The following is a 16,501-nucleotide window of genomic DNA, read 5'->3' on the forward strand; positions in this document are numbered from 1 at the left end:
GTGGGGTTGCAGAAGATGGGGATGGGAATGGCACTGAGGCTACCTCCAGTCACCGCTGTGGTGAGATGGAAGGAAGACTGGCTCTGGAACCCCGACCCTGCCTTCACTCACCTCTTGCTGCTCTGCCTGGGTGGCTAAGTGCTCAGAGTTCAAAAGGTGCGTCTGTGACTCCTCAGGGATCCCATTGCAGATCAGCTCCCCATCCCGAATGGCCGCGGGTGCAATGAGAGGGGGTGGAAACTGGTACTGAGATTTGATAGCATCAGGAACCTGTTCAGGATAGATAGGAGGAGGAGGGAGATGGTGCTGACACGTCCCGCGGATTCTGCCCTGGCCGCATCTTGGGACCGTCACGCAGTCTGGGGTCTACTGGGACAAGGCTCAGTGGGCTGCCACACACACACACACACACACACACACACACACACACACACACGCCTGTCTGGGGTCTACTGGGACAAGGCTCAGTGGGCTGCCACACACACACACACACACACACACACACACACACGCCTGAGAAGGCACACACACACACACGCCTGAGAAGGCACACACACACACACACACACACACACACACGCCTGAGAAGGCACAGAACTGGAAACAGCAGGCATGGGCCCTGCCCACCCCCCGAGCGCTTCTTCATCAAGTAGAAGCCAGAAACCACTGCCTTGGCCTAAGAAGTGTAAGCCTGACTCTGGACACAGCTTCCCAGTGGCACTCTAGGCTGCTCAGCATCAAGTGTGGGAGGAGAGGTACAAAGTTAAAGGAGGTCCTATTCACAGTGGAAATGCTCAGCAAGAGGCCTGGCCTGTGACAAGCACTCAGTCAAGGTCAGTTTTCTTCATCCATTCATTCATGACTAATGAAACAACTGAAGACCTCTTTGTTGTACAAAGACAGAAGACACATTCTGAATCATACCATGTAAGAATGAAAGAGCCACACAAGCAAAGAGTCATTCATACATTCAACTAATATTTATTGAGCACCTCCTGAGTCTGGGTACTGCCCCAAGTCCTAGAGATCCAAGAGATGAATAAAACTTAAGCTCTGCCCTCAAGGAGCGCACAGTCTAGTTGCAGAGATAAAGAGCAACATTATAACACAGTGTAACGGGTCCTAGGATAGAGAGGTGGCTAAGGAGCTATAAAAAACACAGAGGAAGAGTGTTCATTTCTGTCTGGGGGGGGTGGCAAAGGAATTTGGGATTAGGGAAGATTTTATAGGAAAGCAGTATTAGAGCTGAGCCTTAGAAGTTGAGAACTTCCAGGCAGACGAAGGGGAAGTGAGGGTCGGGGAGAAGCATATAAGGCATAGAGGTGTGGAAGCACTTGGTGGATTTGGAAAACATTTGGAGGACAGATTTGGTGACCGAGTCCTTATGGAGGATAAGGGAAGAAGAGCTGAAAATGCTTTCCAGAATTTTGGTTTGAGGGGCTGGGTGGAAATTGTGGTAATTTACTGAAACAGGAAATATAAGAGGAAGAGAGGATTTGGAGGCAGAAGACTTTTGGTCTTGGGCAAGTTGAGACTGGAGTGTCTGTGGGATGGGCAGGCAGATATGAATCTGGACAGGAGAAAGGCAAGGCAGGTGGAACTGAGAGTCAGCACCATTAACAGTGATGGCCGGTGCCCTGGGCTTGTCCGAAGTCACCCAGGAATGGGAGGGGGAGGAATAGAATGGTAGGCAAATCCCTGGCGAAGAGTGAAGGGGTAGCAGGAAGAGGAATCCCCAACAAAAACACAAAGTTCTTAAGCTGATTTTGCTGCACTGCGCTCCATCAGCGATAAACATGTTCCAGGACAGAGCTGAGCAGTTCTCCACCACTGTCCTCAATTCACTCTCAAATTGTCTAAGTACAAAATGCTTTTCAGGCAATTCATGCCCTTGGATTTTCCTCAAGAACAGGGAAACCTTTACAAAGGGGGGGGGGGCTGGGTGGCTCAGTTGGTTAAGTGTCCGATTCTTGATTTCGGCTCAGGTCATGATCTCAGGGTGGTAAAATCGAGCCCAGTGTTGGGCTCTGTGCTGGGCATGGAGATTCTCTCCCCTTTCTCTGCCCCCCTCCCCCCCCCCCGCCCACCGCCGCTCTTCTAAGAAAAAAAAAAGAAAGAGGGAGGCGGCATTATAAAATGACAGGATTTCATCAGGGCCTCTTGGCCTGTTCATTTCAGCGACCAGGCTCTCTTCCAAATCTACAGTTTAGATTACTTTTAAATCTGTTTCACTAAGGTATGAGACACGCCACCTCTATAATACCCCCAACTGAAAACACCTTGACTTAATTTTGGAAACTGGTGTTTGCACTGAAGTATAAATATTTACACAGTTAAGAGATTGTTATACAATTTCCAACAGCTACCATCTTGCTGGTGCTGACATCCACTGGAAGTGACGGGAGTGGTGTGAGTGAATTAAAGTGAGACTGCCACCAAGTGGCCATATTTGAGAATTGCTGGTTTCCACCGGCACAGAGCACTCACTGCCTGCGGGATTTCTCAGAAGAGAAGATCAAGCATATGTGTGGGTGTACAGTGTTGGGCTCTCCAGGTTAAACGAATGAGGGAACTGACTGGTCTATGAAAACAGCCTCAACACCCCCAAATGCTTTTCAACAAAGGGATTTTTTCTGTTGATCTCTGCGGACACACTTTAGCAAACTGTCAAGTGTATACAAATGTTAGGTATTATTACCGCCAAGGCCACAATTCGGAGTATTCATGATGTATTACCAGCAGCCTGGAACAACAGTCATTCTCCTCTTAAGTTCCTCAGCTGGGATAGCTCCTCACTTTCCATATGGTCCTCTGCTTCATCACCCTCACCTTCAGGCCACCAGGCAGCTCTGGGAAAGGGGCCGTCTCCCAGGAACAGAGAGCACGAGTGCCCGCTGAGGGGTTAGCAACAGCAGAGCACCTCTGTTTGGCGGAAGGGGCTAAAGAGCACCGATCCTCAGGAGAACTGGAAACTCGTAGAGTCTGGGGCTTGGCCTTCATAATTCTGACCTCTATCCTCAAGTATGACAACATACGGTCACGTTCACCACTTGCTGAGACACCAGAGACAAACGTCAGGGCTTCAGCCTCCCTGTCTATCAATTTGGGCCCATGACCCTGTCTATCCCTGGAAACAATCAAAGCCCACCACTCTGCCCGCACCAGGCTGGGGACTCACCTTCAAGCTCCTTCTTCTGACTGACTGGAGCAGACGGCGGTTAGGAGGGTGCTTCTTATGGATTCGGTTCAGGAAGTCCACTTTGACCACATGCTGTGAAATGGTGTCCTGGAAACGGTCAAAAACCTGGCACCGATTGCTCAGCGTCATATTCTTCTGGTTCAGCTAGGGACAAAGCAGACACACTCTTGCAACGAACCTCAAAAGGCATCCCCTTCCCAACAACCTCTATTCTCTAGGTTCGAAAAATAGAAGCCCTTGGCCAAATAGGTTCCTTCTGTCAGGAGCTGGTATGTCAACACTCCTGTCAGGGGGCCAAGGAACACGGATAAAACTTTTTCCCTCAGCTCTGCCTGGTCTAGCAAGGGAAAACTGGTATGTTCTCTTCCCTAGAGAGCCTTGAGGGAGACAAGAAATAGAATATTAGCCAAGAAATGCCCTTCAAATTCAGCCTCTGACAGCTCGCATCGCCTTTTGCCAGTGTACCCTAACAGAGCACAGGTTTCAGTGGAGATGTAGGCCTTGGCCCTCGACACCCAGACTCCCTTTCTAGAAGGCACTCTCTCCCACAGGAAGCAGGACGGTTTCCTATATAGGAGCCTGGCTGACAGGAGGAATCAGCACCAGAATCCCGTGTGCCCTGCCCTATTCCTCTTCCAACATACCAGGGAATATTAGCGAGTCCACCTGGATCTCACAGTCCTGCCCTAGAGAAGGTGGAAAACCTGGACTGCTCCAAGAGGCCAAAGGGAGGGAAGAATGAATTTGACACAGCGGCATACAGAAGGCGCATAAACCCTGTGCCGCTTTTCCGCTTCTACACATCTGGTCCACTACACTTTAATTCAAAAGAAAAGATCTGTGCCGCAGCTGCCTAATTAGTCAAGTAGGAAAAACCCCTAAGTGGCTAATAAAAAAATTACCTAATTAATTTTTCATCTGTTGGAAAGCTGCTCTTTAAGATTCATATTTGGGCATATTGCTCATGGTTGTTTTTTCCTGGTTCAGCAGGAGGCAAAACGAAACACTCATAACTGCGCCTCAGAGAGATGCTTCCTCCTAGCTAAGCCCTTCTGAGCAGTGTTAGCCAAATGAAGAGGCCAAAAGCAACCTTTCTGCCCACGTGTGCAAGTCTATAACTACGGTCCCTCAGTGCAACGTGAAGAGCACACTGTCAAGCTGAGGGTCAAAAGATATTACCATCTGATAGACAATGTCTTAAGCGATAATCTCTTTGTGAATCTGGAAGGGCTGCTCTTTTGAAGCCCTCACCCATTCAACCTTGTAAATGACTGTTCTTAGGGCCTACCAGGAAAGGGACTAAGCTTAAGCCTCTTTTGGAGAGAGCAAACGACAGTTCCATTTGAGCCCCAGGAAGCATCTGGAAAATGCACCCAAGACTCCCGGGAGAGAAGATAAAAGGACCCTCACACCATTCACTCATTCAATGACTTACTTACTGAATACCTATTATGTACCATGACAAGGTGGGTGTTAAAAACTAGAGAGACAGGAAAGAGCCTCATGTGGTGCCTAGGACACATCGGCGTTCAATAAATGGCTGACTGGAACACTGTTATCCACGCCAATTCTTCAACTCTCCCGAGTTACTGGGAGTTGACTGCCTGTGATAATTCCTGAGATAGGAGAATAAACGTTTTAGAGTTTCTTAGTTTGTCTCCTCTAAAAATAAGAGGCAGGAAAATACGGAAGCAACTACCATGAGAGCATTTATTCCCAAAAGTTGGATCTAACATACTCCCCTTTTAGAACTGTAACATCAGCTGCTTAATTCACTGTGGAAGAAATTATGCATCAACAACCACGTCTGCCTGTACAGCTAAAACAAGGCATTGTGGGAAAAGGCGAAATGCACAGCTGAGGCATGTCAAAACAATCAGAACTGAGTAGGATGGTCTGCAGAATCTAGTATCTGAGAGATTATAGTGAACTCTGTACAAAGCTGACCCTACCCTTTCTACCGAATCAGTCCATGCCCCAGCTGTGCCCAGAGAGAAGTGAAGGGGCGACGCTGATGCTGCGCTTACCACCACATGTTCGATGTGATTCGGACACATCCATCTGCCCAGGGGCATGGCAGTGAGCGGTGGCTCAAGGCAGTCCATGTGGAACAGGAGGGGGCAATAGTCACACTGGATGAGAGGGGCCACGCGGCAGCTCCTGCAAAAGAGAATTGTAGGCCATTTCTGTGGCAAGATGGGAAAACTGAAACCAACTCTGCATTGTGAACAGCCTCTGCTCCTTAATCCTCACCATGTTCTCCCAGAGCCTCCTCCCCCAGTGATCAGTTACACTCACCATTAGGAAGATGGATGAAGTTGGGGGCTACCACCAGGCTCTCCATTATTCTCTCTTCTAAGAGGAATGTGTCTTGTGGGGAAGTGAACGTTTATTTGGAGTACAGCTAAAGTGGCTGTCAGAGCAGGAATGATCAATGCTCAGTACCCACAAGGGGAAGATAGCCAACTCTGCTCTGCTCTTTCTACTCCTTAAAAGAAAGTAACTACCTCATTAAAAAAAAAAAAAAGTCTCTAGCCATGTTTCTAGAGTCTTACACTACAGCAAGAAAAGACGTCTCTTCTGCATGAAGCACTCAGCAAAAATGACACGTGGAGAGAGTTGTGCCGGGAACGGGCTCTATAATGTACCCGTGTATGCATAGTTCGGGGGTGGGGGGCTTCAGCAAACACCAATTGCGACTTGTAACCACAGATACTCCTTGGGTGTCTGAGATGCACCGGAGAATCAGTCTGGGCCTGACTCAAGAGTTCTGCTGCTCTACTATCTAGTTCCCTACAGCTTTTGTTGTGGAACATTTCTTTTTTTCCTTTGGCATATTTCTTTTTGATAGCTATTTTCTCCTGCTCTCCTGCCTTTCTAAGACACCCAGGCCACTAAGTCCAGCTTCAGTCATTGAAGCAGCTGGTTCCTGTCACTGAGGAGCTCCTATCTGAAGGAAACCAGTGTCTCAGGGAAGCTACAACTGGGGCAGCCTAGAGGCATTTGGAAGTCATCCAGTCTGATGCATATTAGCTACCATGGATACTTGTATTACTTTTAAACTCATCTTTAAAAACTATTTGCCTTTTCCAGGGACCTGTGTCTCTGCTAGCCAGAGCTCCTCCTCCTAGCTCATCGAAATATCTCTTGCTTCTCTTTAAGTCCAACTCCTCTCATCCGAGCCTTTATAAACACAGTTCTCAGGTACTTCAGGGAATTTGTTAAGATAGTCAAGGCTCTGGTCAATTGGTCACTGAGTCTCTGTAGTCATACCATCCGAATGTGGGTTGTCTACATTTAACATAGAGGGTTTGGAAGAGGTGACAAGAGAGAGAAAAAGTATCATTTGCTGACTATGGAGAAGAGCCCTCAGGATGGAAGAAAAATACCTGTTGCATGTGAAGCAGACTTTGACTGGTAGGGGAACAAGACCATTGTGATCTAACTCGTGCTGTGTCTTTTTAACGTTTTTCCCTGTGGTTTCCTCCTTTCTTCTCCTCTTGCTAGAACCTAGAAGAGAAATTGATGGTGCTGAGCTTTCTTGGATGTAGAGTTCCTAGTCTGGGATATGGAAACAATAGTAAGTGAAAGAAGAGATCTCAGGAAAAGCACGTGCCATGGCCTAGACATGGGTCTCTCTCTGAGACCCCCTGGGCTGGCTTCAAATGAAAAAAAGAACAGGAAGGCAGGAAAAGGAACAAAGACAGAAATGAGAACTATGGTCAGAAGTCACGCGTTCTGAGGCAGAAACACAGGTCTGTGTTTTGCAAACATGAAGCGGTCAGAAACTTAGGTTTTAGAAACTGGCAACCTAAGGAATATAAGGACCCGAGTCAAACAGTCAACGAAGACTGTTCTGTGGAGGTGGCTGAGAAGACTATAATTTTACTGCATTTTTACAGAAATCAGAAAACCTTGGATTCCGTATGCATCCTGTGGCTGACCAGGATTCTTTTTTTTTTTTTTAAAGATTTTATTTATTTATTCATTTGCGAGAGCGAGAATGAGAGAGAGAGAGAGAGAGAGAGAGAGCACATGAGGGGGGTAGGGTCAGAGAGAGAAGCAGACTCCCCGCTGAGCAGGGAGCCCGATGCAGGACTCGATCCCAGGACTCCAGGATCACGACCTGAGCCGAAGGCAGTTGCTTAACCAACTGAGCCACCCAGGTGCCCCACTGACCAGGATTCTTAAGATTGCCAATTTCACTTTCTCTGGGAAAAAGAAAAGAACATCTAAAAGCTTTGTGGTATCAAGTAGAAGATGACTTGATTAAAAAAAAAAAGGTATGAAGGGCAATTTGGCAACATCTTATCAAACTATAAATGCATATGGGGCACCTGGGTGGCTCAGTCCTTAAGTGCCTGCCTTCGGCTCAGGTCATGATCCCAGGTCCTGGGATCGAGCCCCACATTAGGCTCCCTGCTCTGCGGGAAGCCTGCTTCTCCCTCTCCCACTCCTCCTGCTTGTGTTCCCTCTCTCGCTCTCTCTCTCTCTCTGTCAAATGAATAAATAAAATCTTTAAAAACAAAAACAAACAAAAAACCCTATAAATGTATAGTTATAACCCAGCAATTCTAACATTAGGAATTTACCCTCCAGATACACTCACATGTACACAATGATATATTTACAAAATTATTTGTTGAAGCACCATCTATAGTAACAAAAGATTAGGGACAACCTGAATGTCCATTAATAGGAAATCAGTTGAATAAGTTATGGCACATCTATATAATAGACTATTATGTAACCATTAAGAAAAACTGAGAAATGCCTACATTAATATGGAAAGATCTCTAGAGCATATTGTGAAGTGAAAAAAGCAACATGTAGAGTAGCATACCAAGTAAGCTAGTTAGAGGGAAAATACTGAGCATGTTATCTATAATTGTTTATATATGCACAAAGAAATTCTAGAAGGAAATACACAAGAACCAAAGAGTGGTTATCTGTGAGGGGTAGGAAGTAGAAAGGAGGCAAATGGCAGACAGGGGTGGAAGGGAAATTTTTCATTTTAAGCCTTTGCATATTTTTTGGCTTCCGAACCATGAGAATATATTACCTGTATTTTTAAAAAGGTGATACGTTGAAGGGCAGAAAACAGAAAACTGAATAAGCACAGTAAAACCTAAAACCTTCAAAGATGTTCAGGAAGAACAAAGAACAGGAGCCCGAGAGCGGCGCCGCGGATGGTGACTCCAGAGGCAGCACCGCTCCGGCAGGAGAGGAGCCCTCTGGGGAAGTGGGGGGAGCACGAGAGTTTGGCTAACCTGGTAGCGCGGTGGTACAAGTCAGTTCATTGGGCAACTGAAACTGGGTGGGGTTCCGCTCCATGGCGGCAGCAATCAGCAGCTCAAAGGGCCGCCTTAGCTGGGGCTGCACATAGTCCGGCTCCGCTGCCACGGGCTCCTCGTCCACGTCAATGATGTCCTCGTCGACGTCATTCTGCTCAGAGGTGGGGGTCTCTGTGCTGGCATTGGATGTGGGCGTGCCAGGCCGGCTGGCTCTCCTCTCTAGGATCCGGGCGTGGGCAATGGCCTTGAGTTCAGTTTTGCTGGCTGATCTGTCCAACAAGTCAGTATCACTGCTGGGGGATGTAGTCCGTTTGCCGGATTTGTCCACCAGTCCATTGACGTGGCCCAGCTCCTTTTTTTGCTCGCGTTTCTGTGCGAATGAACAGGCAGGCCCATCACATAAAGTACCACAACACAGAAAGAGATGGGTACCACAAAGTCCTTGCTAGACCACTAGCCAAAATTATGAAATTTTCTAACCTGTCACAGACTCATCCACCTGGAGACTTGGAACACTGGTCTGTTCGAGCTGACAGAACTACAGCTGAACTGAACTAAAGCTGGCAAACTACGTACAGCAGCAGGGAATCACCAAACAGCAGGGAAAGTTAGAAACAATTATACACTCTTCCCATACATCCTTTACTCTAAGTCATCATATGGATACACACTATCTCTATACAAAGTACAGAGGCAAAGGGATAAAAAGTTACCACAGTGAGAATAAACTGAGTGAGTTAAGTGAGAACACTGAGGAAGACATAAGGGGATTCAACATCACTGTAGTTTGCCTCGGAGCATCCTGACCTCCTGAATGGTTTTAAGAATTTTGCTCCAAATAAAGTCTGCAAATGCAAAGGTAAAAGGTAAAACAGGCAAGCAGAGCTCCCTGTCCAGGGAGGCTGGGTGCTGACACGGGAAGTAACTACACTACAAGGTGGATGGCTGGTGTGTGGAAGGTAGCTACCCAGTGATCACAGTGTCCAAGACTGGTGGCTTTCAATGTTTCAAGTTTAACTAGAACTCCAAAAGGGACACTTCTTCAAATGGGAAGGTGGGGAAATGGAAAAAGACCATGTTTACTCAGTAGGACTGGATGGCTGGTATTACATTTTCCTCTAGGACTCCAAAGAGTGGTCAAATGAAGGTTTAACACTGGTCTCCACTCAGGAGACCTGGGATCTGTCCGAGTTCTGCCTATGATTCCTTGTGACCCTGGATGATGCAGGTTGGTGTGCAGGAATTTGTCTGTCTGTAAAGTAAGACTAGTAAAACCTTTCTCCTCCTCCTTTCAGAGATACGGTGGAGACAGAGGGTCACATATATGAAAAGGATGAAGGCTCTGAGTCAGGGGAAGATTCAGCCTCCACTAGGAACAGGACCTGAACATCAGAGGTTGCTGAGGCCAAAGGATGTATCATTTCAGTCTCCTTCAACATAACTACAGGAGGCCAAAGGGGGATAGAGGTAGTGGTGCTGGAAAAGGCAGACATGGCAATGGTAGGCAAAGAGGGCCACCCAAGAGCATGTCAGAGTGGCACTTCAGGGAAAGCACACTATGTTAGAAAAAGGCTACTATAATAATCCCCACCAAACAGCTCTGCTTCTAGAAAACTGATGAAGAGGTAACAGAGCTTTGGAGTGAGGCAATTTGGCTCAAATCTTGGCTCTGTTAATTCTTTTGAGTCCTTGAGAAAGTTATTCTACACGTGTGATGAGCCTCAGTTTCTTCCTTTCTAAAATGGAGACACTACCCTCAGCACCCACAGATAGCTGTATGGATTAAATGAGACAACATGTGTAAAAGACTCGGCACGTGACGGGCACCAAAATAATGTTAATTCCTCTTCTCCACCCTCTCTTCCTGACTTCACTTCTCCCTCAGCTGTTCCCAACCCTTTCACATCCAGCTTCTTCAGTGGCGCGTTTCTCAAAGGCCTCGTGGCTGGCAGATGCTACTAACGGGCCCTCCTCTAACCTAACTGGGGATGCACAGGGAGAGATCTTGAGAGGTGGATAGGCTGGAGGACAGCCTGGTCTGTGGACTTCAGGAGGTATCAAACTACAGCTGGGGCTAAGTGGTTGACTTGGCCTTGCCTTGCCTTTTAGTAAGAACCCTTGTGCACATACCGAAAAATAAAAGTCTGCCTGTTTAAGAAAAAGGCTGAAAACTGTTACACACATAAACCACAATCTCTGAATCATCTCATCCTGTTTCTGCAACCAAGGAAATCATCATTCATTGTGACATCATGTTCAGGGGCCAGGACAACAGAGGTGATGTCACAACGAAGGCAAGTTGCTTGCTGTGTAATTAGTGTGGGGGGAGGGAAGGAGATGGTTTACAATCCATAGACAGATTCTAATCCACAGTCTATAATTTGAGGATTGGGTCTCTCATAATCTGGATGGAAACACACCCACTTCCTTTTTCGATAAAGAGGAATTTAGCTTTTGCACCCCATAAAAGGTCTCAAAATAGAAAATCATGTTCTCAAAGCCAGTATTGAATTATCAAAGCCAAGGAAAGGGGAGTTAAAGAGGGATTAGGCAACCTTATATATGCACAAAGAAATTCTAGGGGTACAAATGGGTTCAAAATCTTCTGTCCCTCATACACCCAGTCAAGCCTCTGGATACCAGCGACTTGGGGCGAGGGAAATCCTTTTTCCACCAAGCTGGAGAAACAGCTTTGTTTTTCTTCAGCCACTTTCAGTCATGGATATAGCTGCCACATTCAGGCCACTTAAATCAGCCTACTCCTGTCACTAGTGAATGAACATGGCTCAGTAAATTAACACACCTCTTCTGCTCATTTCAGCAGCTCATGTTTGGATTTTAGGCCCTACTGGATTCCAAACAGTCACCATGGGGAGAGTGAGGGTGATTCCAGGGCTGGAAAAGACAAGAAGAAGGGACGAAAATGCCTTCAGGGCCAGGCCGTCTTAGCTCTCGAATATCAGTGCTCTAGATCTGGCATTCTGAGCAAAGCCTTCAGAAAGCAGCATCATTACCTTTCGGCGAACAGTGCACCGGTGACACATCCACTCCCCAGGAGGCAACATCTCTTCACTCAGTGGAGGGTTACTGTGGGAAAAAGACAAGGGCAAGACTAAGTACTAACCTTTGATGCAGCAGGAAAAAGCCTAGCTAGGTCTGGCACAAAGCCGCACGTCCCTCGACTCCTAGTCTGGCCAGTCCTGCAAGCACTGCTAGGGTTCTCCCGCTCTTCCTTCAAAATGGCTGCCTGGCATAGTTTATAATAACCTGAAGAGTGAGGACCTCCTCTCACATCCTAGAAAGAGAAGCCAAATCCATAGCTTTTAACACTGGGCTTACAGGGAAAAACACAAAGAACTAGTTTGGAGCCTTAAGAATCATTCCCAAATTGTATCATGCTAATAAAATCATTGATAGGTCCTCCATACTCCTCAAAGTTAGTGTAAGGCTAAACTCTTCCATCTGCTGTTCAGAGCCCCATGTAGCACAGACCCATTCCCCCCCACTTTCCAGGACCCTTTCAGGTACCCTTTCCCCTAGTCAAATTGAAGACTTGCTATTTCTTTCTGTACATCACTTTTTCCCCTAGAAAGCTCTGCCTGTTAAAAGACTATTAATCCTGTAAAACTTGCCTCAATCAGGCAGCTCAATTTTAATATGACAGCTGCAGATTAAAGATGGCAGATTAAAGACGGCTGCAAATTCTTTGCTACTCCTACCATCCAGAGGTAGGCCATTTCCTTCCTCTTGAATAAGGCTTGCCTTGTGACTTGTTTTGACGAATAGAAGGCAGCAGAGGTAACCATGTTGTAACTTCCGAGGCTGGGTGTTAGGAGACCTGCAGATTCCATTTTTACATGTTTGGAATGTTCTAGCTCAGAGCCCTGCTGTCATCCTGAGAGGCCACCCAGTGGAGACTTAAGGCACTCCAATTAACAGCTTCCCCTGGACTCCAAGCCAAAAGTCAGCATGAACTACTGCTATGTGACTGAGTCCTCTTGGACCATGCCAGCTCAGTCCAGCCTCTAAAGGACTGGGGTCCCGGACAACACCACACTGAACAGAAAAACCACCCAGCTGAGCTCAGTCAACCTGCGGACTTATGAGAGATAATAACCAGTGTCTGTTTCAAGCCACTGAGTTTTGGATAGTTTGTTACACAGCAACAGATGACTGAGTACAGCTCCTACATATGCTCTTCCTGTATCACTCAGACATCAAGACCTCTGGGCTCCATGGTTTAGTTCTCTTTTTGTACTTCTCATGTTTTTCCTTGTGTGACAGGTTTTTTTCTTTTCAAGTTTTATTTATTTTTAAGTAATCTCTACACCCAACATGGGGCTCGAACTCATGACCCCAAGATCAAGAGTTGTATGCTCTTCTGACTGTGCCAGCCAGGCACCCCACCCTAGTTCTCTCATTCCTTTTCTCATTTATCACTTATTGTAAGCTCTATGCCCAATGTGGGCCTTGAAGTCACAACCCCGAGATCAGGAACTCTTGATCTACCAACTGAGCCAGCCAGATGCCCCTCTTATTTCATTAGAGGGCCCGAGACAAAGATTGGATCTCTTCCCTCTGTAGCTTTACAACACAGAGGTTGTGCACACAGTAGTGACTCAGTAAGTCAATACTGGGTCAGAATTAGAGCTGTGTAGGGCAGGCCTTACTGATTCTCCACTGATTTCCATTAAGGTTATACCAAGAACCATATGAGACTTTATTAAATCTTTGGGAGGGTCACATTTCTAATGTCTATACAGTAGTGGTTCTCAAAGTGTGGTACCCAGATCAGATGCAAACATCAGTATCATCTGGGAGCTTATTAGAAATGCAAATTCTGAGGGACGCCTGGGTAGCTCAGTCGGTTGGGCATCTGCCTTTGGCTCAGGTCATGATCCCAGGGTCCTGGGATCGAGTCCCACATCAGGCTCCTTGCCTAGTGGGGAGCCTGCCCTTCCCCCTGCTTGTGCTCTCTCTGTCTCTGACAAATAAATAAAATCTTGAAAAAAAAAAAGAAAGAAATGCAAAAGAAATTCCTATATTTGGTTCCTGGGAGTCACCTATTTGGAATGGGAAGGAGGAGTTTTTTCATCAAAAAAAAGATGAGAAAGGGGTGCCTGGGTCGCTCAGTCGGTTACACGTCTGCCTTCGGCTCAGGTCATGATCCTGGGGCCTGAGTCAGGCTCTGCCTTGAGCAGGAAGTCGGCTTGAGAGTCTCTCTCTTTCCCTCTGCCCCTGCCTGTGTTCTAATAAATAAAATCTTCAAAAAAAAGATAAATACTAAAAAAATAATTGAGGGCTGAATAACATAAGGACTCTTCCTGAAGTCCCAGGGCTTAATATTACATTGGTCTACTGTTTCTATCTAAAAGAGCACTTGGCTTGGCAAATTATCCTAGCTCCTGCTTTGCCATGCTTCCTTGGAGCCCTGAGTATACATGTCAGGATGTCCACCAAGCCCTTACAGGTCCTTGTTTCCTTTCCTCCCTGTTTCCTTGGGGGAATCTCAGGAGATCCTTACTAGGAAGCAGAAAACTGGAGCACTCTGGCCTGTTGTGACAGGTCTTCAAACCCTAGAGGACCACAGATGAAGGTCACCTGTCAAGTCTTCCCCACTTCTCTCCAATGGATTTTTGCATAGGCCACATCCAAACTAATGAAATGCATGCATGTAATCTGCAAAGGCCTACAGACTCTGCTATGCTTCAGCAGCTGTCATATTAAAATTAACCCTGAAAAGGCTGTCACTTCTGATTCTTTCATCATTTCTTTTCATCTGCCCACTTGGCTTTGTACCAAGATACTCTCCACCAAACATGTAAAGCAGACAAGGGCAAGGCAAGGTGGTTTGAGCTTGGATCTTTTACCAAGATGTAAATGGCCTCCTGGCCATCCTTCACGCTTCCCTCTATCTAGCTCCAACCCCTGCTGGCAGAAAGAGTTATTTAAAACACAATTCTGACCATATCACCCTCCTTATTAAAAAGCTCTTCAGTATCACCCCTACCCTATCTTTATTACAGGTTAAAGTTTAAGCTCCTCAGTATTATAAGTTAAGACCCCTGTGGCCAGAATCCTACATCTTTTTCCAGCTTCATTATCCTGGTGGCTCCCCACATAGTCCATACCCTTCCTCCACTGTTCATTCTGGAGCTGCTACCTACAACCGCAAATGCTGGTCCTTCCCTCATTCCTTCACCTGGTGGACTCTTTGTTTTGGGGCTCAAGCCAGGTATTGCCTCCAGGAAGCCTTCTTTGGCAGTCCCTGATTCCCTATAGCACTTCTGTGCCACACTGTACTCCAACTATTATGTACCTGAAAGCCCTTTCTCTATGCCTTATTTATCTTTGTACCTCCACGCTCTGCAAGATGCTTGGCACATACTAGGTACTGAATAAAGCTTTAAAGAACTGAGGGACACTAAAAGAATGGGCTTCTAGGAAGTGAATGTACCCCTCCAAAGACATGAGGCAAAGCAATGTAGTTGGGCAGGCACTTGTTTTGGTGGTTAAATCACACATGAAATAATTTGTTTTGTAAGTCACAAAACAGTAAGACATCAGAGTCAAAGCCCACACTTGCAAACGTGAACTTCACATTGAATCACCCCACCTGACTCATTTAAATCTTCTTTAAACAATTTGATTTCTCATTTCTTTTTCTGAACACATGGGTCAAATGCTTAAAATTTTTATTAAGAGGTTCTTAAAAGTAGCTCCTGGTTGGTTTCTAAAGGGTCACTTTTAGGGATACGAAGTTTAAGAACACTCATTTCTCAGAATTCTAGATTACGGCCACAGGCTCTTCTTGTTTGCCCTAAAGTGTGTGATGAGGGCTGTGAGTTTAGGGAATAGCACAGGAAAGTCAGAGTATTGTCTCCAGGATGAGCACAGAACATTTAAAAGAGTGAGGCCTTGTTGAGATTTTGCTGCTTTCTCAGAGACAGAATGTGCATCTTGAAATAAACTTGAAAATGTGGTATTTTGAGAAGGCAGTAATATATAAGATAGGATGGACAGGGAAGGAAAGTCTATGATTCTAGAAAATGATCAGCACAGGTACAGCAGGAATACAGGAACTGTCCATCATAAAGCTTTCTCGATGTTTCCTCTTTGCCCCTAGCAATTCCTTTCAAGGTATTTAGAAGGCAGTTTCTTTCAACTCAAATATCTAGAGCAAAAGGATTCATGAAATGGATCCAAGAAAGATAGACTGTCGTTGGAGAAATAGGCTCAGGAACTAATTCGGAAAGAGGCTGTTTTTACAAACAGACTAGTTTTGTTCTATATCAGAAATACTGCTAATAGGGAAAGGATTCCAGGGAGAAAGGAGATTCTGCAGCCTCAGGACACTCATACACATCCTGAAGACTTACCCATCTCAAAGTCTTTCCCCCATAAGAATGGTGTTCCCTTAAGTTTAGTGTGCAACTTTGAAACAATTATATGCATGCCAGAGTCTTTAAATCATGTTGTCTGTCAAGAAAAACAAGGCTTTGGGGTGCCTGGGTGGCTCAGTCATTAAGCGTCTGCCTTCGGCTCAGGTCATGATCTCAGGGTCCTGGGATTGAGCCCCTTGTCAGGCTCCCTGCTCCACGGGAAGCCTGCTTCTCCCTCTCCCACTCCCTCTGCTTGTGTTCCCTCTCTATGTCTCTATATATCAAATAAATAAATAAAATATTTAAAAGAAAAAAAAGAAAGAAAAACAAGTCTTTGTCTCAGCTCCCTCTTATCCTTATATATCAATGAAGACAAGGTGCTGAGGGCCGTTCTCTATAAAAGGAAATCATTAAAAGTCAGGTAATATTGGAAATGCTCTATCAGTTTCCACTGCTCAGCAGTGAAAACCATGAGGACGCTATAATGAGCCAGTGCTGAGGCGCCTGGGTGGCTCAGTTGTTGGGCGTCTGCCTTTGGCTCGGGTCGTGGTCCCAGGGTCCTGGGATCGAGCCCCGCGTCGGGCTCCCTGCTCAGTGGGAATTTGCTTCTCCCTCTCCCACTCTCC

The 16,501-nt window shown here is 46.2% G+C and overlaps 1 protein-coding gene across 3 annotated transcripts in view; it reads right to left on the reverse strand.

The window, feature by feature from the left end:
- The window catches only part of PHF12 (PHD finger protein 12), a 41,130-nt gene that overhangs the window by 7,750 nt on the left and 16,879 nt on the right, over nucleotides 1–16,501 (reverse strand). For 2 of the 3 annotated variants that reach the window (XM_028109045.2, XM_028109047.2), the window contains exons 3-8: nucleotides 11,508–11,580; nucleotides 8,470–8,863; nucleotides 6,589–6,709; nucleotides 5,227–5,359; nucleotides 3,179–3,343; nucleotides 112–270 (exon numbers count right to left, since the gene is read on the reverse strand). In XM_028109045.2, the coding sequence (XP_027964846.1) occupies nucleotides 112–270; nucleotides 3,179–3,343; nucleotides 5,227–5,359; nucleotides 6,589–6,709; nucleotides 8,470–8,863; nucleotides 11,508–11,580 (1,045 nt within the window). Of the gene's footprint in view, nucleotides 1–111; nucleotides 271–3,178; nucleotides 3,344–5,226; nucleotides 5,360–6,588; nucleotides 6,710–8,469; nucleotides 8,864–11,507; nucleotides 11,581–12,125; nucleotides 12,366–16,501 lie in introns of those variants that run through there. The other variant, XM_028109046.2, reaches the window with a different exon arrangement.

This window comes from Eumetopias jubatus, unplaced genomic scaffold (assembly GCF_037043125.1).
Source record: "Eumetopias jubatus isolate StellerSeaLion01/CBP00866 unplaced genomic scaffold, mEumJub1_p1.0 scaffold_10, whole genome shotgun sequence".
Taxonomy (NCBI): domain Eukaryota; kingdom Metazoa; phylum Chordata; class Mammalia; order Carnivora; family Otariidae; genus Eumetopias; species Eumetopias jubatus.